We start from the raw sequence: 7,775 nt of genomic DNA, 5'->3' as shown, positions 1-7,775 counted from the left end.
GGCGGCGGGGGGGGGGGGAGAAACGCAACTGGGCAATCTCTGCGCTCAACCTCAAAGTTAAGGCGTGTCGCATCATGCGGAATGTTTCCAGGATGTTATGTGAGGTGCCGACGGATCCGTTTGAGCTTACATTAATTTTTTATTTGGGTACCTTCTCTCCTCGCATGGACAAATTTTTTTTTTCCACATGTGCCACCACAAGAAAAAGCAACTTCACGGACCGCGAGATGGTTGATTAACTCGAGGAGGTGAATTCTTTGTACACCAGAAGGGTGGACCAAAAGGAGGTGCATAATTGAATTGAATTCCGCTGGCAAAGATTTGCTGAAGTCTGGCATAATTACGCACTTATTTGGTTTCGTGCGTCTGCTTGTACCTTGAGAGGATTCCCCTTCTCCCCTCGATCACCCTTACCAATGAGGGGGGAAGAGAAGTCTTTACTTCAAGTAATTGCGACCTAACTGACACTTCTCACGGAGGAATGCACTGGCGCGCTTGTTTCTCATCATCGGCTTCAGCACAGATGCAATTTCCTCCCTTTCTTCCCCGTTGGTCTCGTTCCTCCTTTACGGAAAGCCGACATTTCCTGACCCCTTGGCATTTGGTCGCTCACAGGTTGCCAGGTAGTGGGCTCAGAGGACACCAATAAAAGGAGGAAATGCAGGTTTTATTGAAACTTCGGCAACCTCTAGCGGGATGCCGCCCGTGCGTCCATCGGTGTGTAGGGCTTATTTTTGATTCTCCAATGGTGGAAGCACGGTTGGCTTCGTCGAGTTTCAGTGGGAGGAACAGTGAGAGCGCAATTTTATTTAGCAAGGGGCCAAGAGCAAGTGTGGCATCATCTGTGAAGCACATGGTCCCGCCACCACAGCGACAACCACAGACCACAAAACCCGTAACATCATCACCACCAAATGTTCTGTCAGGGCCACTTCCCGCCGTGGGAACACCTTTGCTCGATGCTGGGGAAATAACCACCGAGGTTGCGGCGGTGCTAGTGATGTATCGACGGCATCTCAACGAACAGCGTGAAATGGCGAATGGGAAAGGGGTGGATTTGGGTGAAGCAATTGCAACCACAACTGCTGACACGTGGGGCGGTGTGACGATAAGCGCGCCTTTTTATCCGCCAGTGCCATTGGAATACATGGAAGAACATTTTCAGCCATTGCTCTCGCGATTGGTTCCTGGCGCCGGATCTCCTGTTCGATTAGTGGGAGCTGGGGTTGGGGTGGAACACAACAAGCAGCTCCTTACGAGTCGAATTCAGAGTACATGCGTGTTCACCTTATCGCCGTCTTCGTCCCGAACATCACTTGATGGGAAAATCAGTCCTGAAAGCAGAGGCGCAGACGAGAAACTTGTGATCCGTGTTAGACCCGGCGTGCGGGAGTTGGCTACTGAAATCGCTGCGCTCGTGCGCACGTTGGAAGCTTCGAATGGTTGCGGTGAGAGGCGTCCAGTGCCACTAAAAGTCATTCATCGTGCGTCGCTAAGCCACGCTGCAACGAGCTTCATACGCCGCGAGTTGTCCAATGACATCAAACGGCTTTTGCTGGTATACGAGTGTGAGCTGTTTGCGTTTTCTAGCAACGGTTCTGTTGTGCGTGTGAGGGATGGTTGTGGAATGGGTAGCGCAAGGGGGGCTGAATCGACTACTGTGAGAAGCGAAGCGGCTTCACCGACCCAGTCACACCACGTACCCGTCAACTCTGCTCCTTCTCCTCCTGTTGGTGAAGCTCACACCGTAATGCATATGGGGGAGCGAATCATCGCCCCCTCATCAATGGAACGCTATCGTCTTTCACAGAGTCTTTTGCCGCTGCTGCAGTTCATTCAAACAATCCCCGTGAGTTCTACTGGCATGTCAGTTGACAGCGACGGCCACGGTTTTGTTGACTTTGCCGCGGTGCGGAACCGTGTTTTGGCAGCACACCCATCACTCACCTCTCTTTTCGTGTTGAATCGTGAGGACGTGCGACGTCGTCGAGAAGTTGCTTTTCTGTCAGCGCTCAGCACTCTAGGTGTGGAGTGGTGCTGGGGGAGGCCTTTGGCTGAGTGCCAGCAGCGCAAGACTCAGCACCAGGGGAGGCAATCACCACACCTTGAGTCATCAAACGAAGCGCTATCCGATATTGGTGTACTTTTCCTTCGCCGTCGACTTTGTGCAGTGCCGGAAGCACAAGTTACTGCAAAGGGGGACATGCCCCCAACAGGGCGACTGCCTCACAGTGTCGTGCTGAGGGAATTGAGTGATGAGGGAGAAGTCGCAGATGCCCCAGTGAGTCGGTTGGTTGTCGACGAACGTCCGTGGTGGAGCTTTGTTTCTTATTGGCAAGGGACTGCGCCCGACCCTGAGGAAAACGTAGACATGTTGGATCGTCTTTTTTGTGGGTTGCAAGCTGCTGTTTATGAGAAACTGGAGCAACTTCCATCGGCGAGGCTATTTGTACAGCCGCTGGGTGAAGATATTGTCGCCGCCCCTTCGTGCGCAATGTACCCCATGGGGGCGTGTGCCAACATAGCTTTTGTGCGCCACCTGATGCGATATTTCACCACTAGGCAGCACGAAGCACTGCACCCAATGCTTATTGGGGAAGTTCAGGGCCGCGTGTCTCCGCTTGTTAAAAACGAAATTAAAGAAAACATTGCATGTCTCTTCTTCCCATATGAAGAGTGCAGTGCCCAACGGACCGGCTCACATATCGGGGCGAAAGTGGACAGTGGCTGTGGGGCGTGCGGTGATAATGCGACTAAATATAAGTTGATTGTGTTCAACAGGTTTGTTGACGGTTGCTACAAAACGGAAGGGGGCAGGCAAGTGTTGTATATTCGTGCACGCGCCACACCGGGGGAGCCGCCGCTGGCCAGTAGGAAAAAGCTTCCAGCAAAGTTGGTTCTTGAGGTCATGTGTTGCCTCCATCGGGAGTTGTTGCGCCGGGCGGAGGAAATTGGGATGGATTTTGAAGATGATGTGGATGAATCAGACGAAAGCAATAGAGGTGACGGTAGCGGCGACGGCTCTTGCCTCTCATTCGCAGTGCTCCGAACGCTACTACCAATTGATATTCGGGTGTTTATCCGGGATCACATCGGTGACCCCGCTCTGATTCCTCTACTTGTTGTATGTCACCCGCGGTATTTTTTTACTACATCCGATGGGGTCTCTAACTGCTGGGGAGCGGTAGGATTAACGTGTGCTGGACGGCGCCTTGCGCGGCATTTGGAAGAAACTTCAGATAGGGAGCTAGGGATATCCTACTGCGGGAACCAACCGTCGCCATACAGGAATCCACTGACAGGAAGTCTCTTCATGAACAATACTCGACAGCAGTTGGAGTCGTTTCTCATATGCCATTGAAGAGAGTCGGTCGCTGGTGGTATTGCCATTGGGGTCGTGCATGCTGCTACTGGAACTCACGTTGATTTATGGGATCAAATTGAAGGTTAACCTACTGGACTGGATATGTGACGGTAGTAGAACTACGAGGGTTGCGTCTTGGAAGCACTTGGACACAGAGGGAAAGTGCTAAATCTGTCCCTTATGAAGCGAGTGGTGTATTGACTCGTGCAAGAGGTGCTGTGCCGAAGTGGCACTCAATCGTCTGTGGTTAGGCGAATGGGTTTTTCATGTCTAACAATTCCATCACCCTTCCTCAATCCTGTTTGCTGTGGTATACTTTGCTTCAACTCCTTTACCCACTCCACCACTATACGATGGTGGGTCAAAGGCTACTTCGTTTTTATTTTATTTTTCTGTTATTGATTGTCAACAGTTAGGCAGAGCATCCCGCAGGGATAGGAGAGAGCGTTTGCTTAAGGTATCAGTCAAAAGCTACGCGCAATAGCAGAGACACGGGGTGATGAAGAGGAAAGGCATGACCAACCAGAGGCAGAGAGTTTGTGGTTTCAGCGAGCAGTTGCTTCATTGTCGTGCAGTGGCAAATACCCCTGATAGGGACGATTGGATGACAACGAGTAGAAAAGTCGGCGGCACCGCACCAGTAAAGGTGCCCCGTTTTTCTTCACCAATTGTTACCGCGAAAGTGGGGAGGAGTAACTTATCTCCTAGTGATTCAGACAATTCTTCGAATGCGGCAACTGCAGGTTCAGACTATTCGCGGATAGGCGATCTCTGCATGCCACCAGAAGGCATCAAAGCCGTTACGACAGCGGTTTCAACTGATCATCATGCAAATGACACCGGAAAAACAAGTGTGCGAAAGCACAGTCAACGAGCGCATTGGGAAGATGAACAATTCCTGCTTCGTTCCAGAGTGGCGCCCACACGATGGGCACTTCATGCACCAGCCGAATTCACTACAGCAACAGACATGTCTCCGTCCCTTTGTTCCGCATTTCGGTGGTATACTGATGAGGTCGCTGCAGCAATGACGTCACAAAGTTGCGAGGAAGGGTCCTCAGTGCCGCAAGAAGGTTCTCGAGCATATGACTTTATAAAATTGCGTCTCTTCCCCACAGATAGCGTCCTTTCACTAGCCAGCGGTGAAATCAAGCGGGAGCAAACTGCGGCTAGCACCGCTTTGGTTTGGTTGCTTCAGCAACAACGAGAGGTTGCAGCGACAGCATTGCTGATGGGCTTCAGCTTCCTGCTAGGACTCCAACGGTACGACCAGTCTTGGAAAAACGCTCTTGAGGTGCCAATAACGGCATTGCAGTTGCTGGCGAATCACGCGTTTGCGCTCAACGAGCAGGGCAGTGGCAAAACCATTAGTGACCTGACGGCGCGAGACCACCTCCTTTTTATGAGTGCCTGCCTCCTAATAAGTTGGAAATACGCAGACGTCAACGCGGATGTTGAGGATCTCGTTACCATACTGGATAAGCATTTCTTCGATCAACACGTGTTTAGTTCTAGCGAAGTGTTGCGACTGGAGGCAGTTGTGCTAAAGTCAACAGGCTTATACGTGGCTCCACCGCGGTGGTGGCGAGTTGCCATTGAACTTTTGGCAGCCGCGCATGCGGATGAGGAGGAGTGGGCTCTGCGTGTGGGTCACTCCCGTCGCGACAACGGTTTCGCGAGAGGAGTTCATTCATGCTACGAAACAAAGCTTCAGCAGTTGCTGATATCCAGTGAACGTGTCTTGCTATTTTTGATGGACGAAACTGAAGGAGACGACTCGCAGAACCCAGTTGGCACCCCTTGGGGTGAAACTGACTCTTGTCTGAGGGAATGCCGCAGGGAACCGATATTTCTCGAAGATGTACGCCAACCTCATGAGGTGCGAGGAACCTTGTGTCAATGGCTTCAACATCATCCTCTTTTCGGTGCGGCACTCGCGGTTGCCAGCAACGCCATCACGTGTGGGTGGGCGGCTGCTCACATTGGTCCAGCGGCAGCAGGGAGTAATCGGACCCCGCTGCGTGTAGCAGATACCACGGCGCAGCGTGAAATGTTGGCGATGGCTGCAGTGCTGGTGAGGGATGTGTTCCAGCCCCCGTCAACACAGTGAACGGAGTGATATCGTTTGATGTTTGAAAAACTCACCTCACCTAATTTATCTATATGTTTTCTCCTATTTTAGTTTTTCAATTGTGTTTGTTATATACGCGCCTTCACTCTTCTTGCCATTTTCTTACCTTCTTCTTATCCCCTTCCTCACACCTCGGATGGGTCCACAATTCCCAGACTTCTTTCTGTATGTTTTCATCATCTCACCGCTGCGTGCTTTCATTGTTGAAACTTATTTTGTTTGATTGTTTTTAATTATTGGATTATCCGTTCAGTTATTTATTCATTTGCCAATAGTGGCAACCCCCCACACACACCCCCGAGAGCAGGAAAGTGGGGGCTAACAAAAACACACTGACAGAGTTGCGTAAAGGGGTGAGATACGACGAAAACGAAGCGGGAAACAAAACAAGGGGAAATTTTGTTTAGACTTTTGCAGATGCGTCCGCTGAAAACACAGAAGCGGAGGCAAAAATGAACTTCCCCTATCCCAAACATTTATACACTCCGACGCTAATAAACATTGTTGTTTGTTTTTGACCACTTGTCCTTTGCATCTTTATTTTATTTTATTTTTTCCTCTTCCGAGGATATGTTCCCCTTTTTTGTTTATTTGTTTGCTTTTGAACCCTCAAATATTACGGACCGGATTTTCCCCACGCGTGGGATTTTGCTGTCATCCACCACCAAATCACTCTCGATTTTCCCCAACTTTACATCGTTACACAGGGCTGCTCTTTCCTTTTTTTCCTTTGATGTGACGAGCAGCGGCAGGCAGAACTATCCAACCTCCTTCACGTTGACCACTTCTATGTTATTTTTTAAAAAAAAATCCTTTTGCGTCACAATTTTCTTCTTCTACCGAAACAAACAAAGGAAGGAAGGAAGGAAAAGCACACCAAATACTATTATTAACAACAAACAAACAAACAACATGACGCTGACACCTCGTATTATTAAAGAAACGGAAAAGATGCGGAAGGACCCACCGGAAGGCATTACCGCAACGCCCTCCCCTGAGAACCCGCGTCATTTCCATGTGACAATTCGTGGCCCTCCACAAAGCAGTTATGAAGGTGGCATTTTTGAACTTGAACTTTTCCTCCCGGAAGAGTACCCGATGGTACCATTGAAGGTGCGGTTTCTTACACGTATTTATCATCCCAACGTGGATAAGTTGGGACGCATTTGCCTCGACGTCATCAAAGACAAATGGTCCCCAGCGCTACAAATTGCTCAAGTACTCCTCAGCATTCAACTATTGATGGCCAGTCCAAACCCCGATGATCCGCTTGACAATGAAGTGGCAGGAGCATGGAAACGTAATGAAGCTGAAGCCATGAAGGTTGCACGGGAATGGACAAAGAAATACGCCAACAAGGCGTGAGGCAACAACAGCACCACGTATGGAAAGTTGGGAAAAGCAAAGGGGAGAAGTGTAAGGTATTCGCCATTAATCAAATGCACGGTTGCCACACAACAATATTTTAAACGAAAAACAAAAAAGGAAAAGGAAGAATGGGATATTTGAGAAGGAAAAAAAAATAAGTACAGGAAAAGAAGGAGAGGTGTACGGGGACGTGAGTGATCACCGGTTTGATGAAGCAAATAAGCGAAGAGAATGAAGCACGGTAACGTCTCTAACGTGGCTCATTATAGTTTTTCCTTCCCTTCCTTTTTCACTTGACTAGATGCGTTGGCCTAGAGTGTGAGGAGGGATTCTGTTGCTTATTACCGATTTTGAGGAAGTTCCTTTTTAATTATTATTGTTTCCTTCGTCTTCCTTTAAAATAAAACAAAAAAGTGTGAGTTTTTTTTATTGTTATTGGACGATTGCTTCATTTCCTCCAAACTACTACTGGCCCCTTAAACACCGCTTCCACAAGGCCATACAATATATATATATATATATATGCAACATATTTATTTACTAATTTTCGCACATGCACGTAACTGCTTTGGCGAAACGACACTGGTCGACACTCCCCACCCACAACTACTTCACACACAGTTGTCCATGCTTTCTTCATTAATTGGGAACACGGGGTAAACATTTCCGCAGAAAATTAAGTGCTCACAAGTGATATATTTATCCCTAACCGGTAAAAAAAAAAGGTTTTCCGTAAGATATTCGCAAAAATGGCTCGCACTCGTCGTTCAGCCTCATCTCCGCGCCCCGCCGCTGCGGCTCCACCCGCACGCACAACACCACCAGCACCACATCAACAACAACAACAGCATCAAAACACACACCAAACAACTGCTCAGCAACCGCAACCTCAGGTAACAAATGTGTACGTGC

The 7,775-nt window shown here is 49.1% G+C and overlaps 3 protein-coding genes across 3 annotated transcripts; all 3 read left to right on the top strand.

The window, feature by feature from the left end:
• Positions 1-658: 658 nt before the first annotated feature.
• TEOVI_000380000 (uncharacterized protein) lies at positions 659-3,361 on the top strand (the record flags this gene model as incomplete). The annotated part of the gene is made up of 1 exon (XM_067226646.1): positions 659-3,361. One exon carries the CDS (start codon positions 659-661, stop codon positions 3,359-3,361), a length of 2,703 nt encoding a protein of 900 aa, XP_067082747.1.
• Positions 3,362-3,863: 502 nt separating this feature from the next.
• On the top strand, positions 3,864-5,474 carry TEOVI_000379900 (uncharacterized protein; the record flags this gene model as incomplete). Its single annotated transcript, XM_067226645.1, has 1 exon — positions 3,864-5,474. One exon carries the CDS (start codon positions 3,864-3,866, stop codon positions 5,472-5,474), a length of 1,611 nt encoding a protein of 536 aa, XP_067082746.1.
• Positions 5,475-6,407: 933 nt separating this feature from the next.
• On the top strand, positions 6,408-6,860 carry TEOVI_000379800 (ubiquitin-conjugating enzyme E2, putative; the record flags this gene model as incomplete). The annotated part of the gene is made up of 1 exon (XM_067226644.1): positions 6,408-6,860. The coding sequence occupies one exon, from the start codon at positions 6,408-6,410 to the stop codon at positions 6,858-6,860; it is 453 nt and encodes a 150-aa protein (XP_067082745.1).
• Between the last annotated feature and the right edge of the window lie 915 nt (positions 6,861-7,775).

The sequence above is a fragment of the Trypanosoma equiperdum genome, assembly GCF_001457755.1.
Source record: "Trypanosoma equiperdum strain OVI genome assembly, contig: ctg_81, whole genome shotgun sequence".
In the NCBI taxonomy this organism is placed as follows: domain Eukaryota; phylum Euglenozoa; class Kinetoplastea; order Trypanosomatida; family Trypanosomatidae; genus Trypanosoma; species Trypanosoma equiperdum.
The sequence above is the reverse complement of the archived record's forward strand: the minus strand, read 5'-3'. Positions and strand labels throughout refer to the sequence as shown.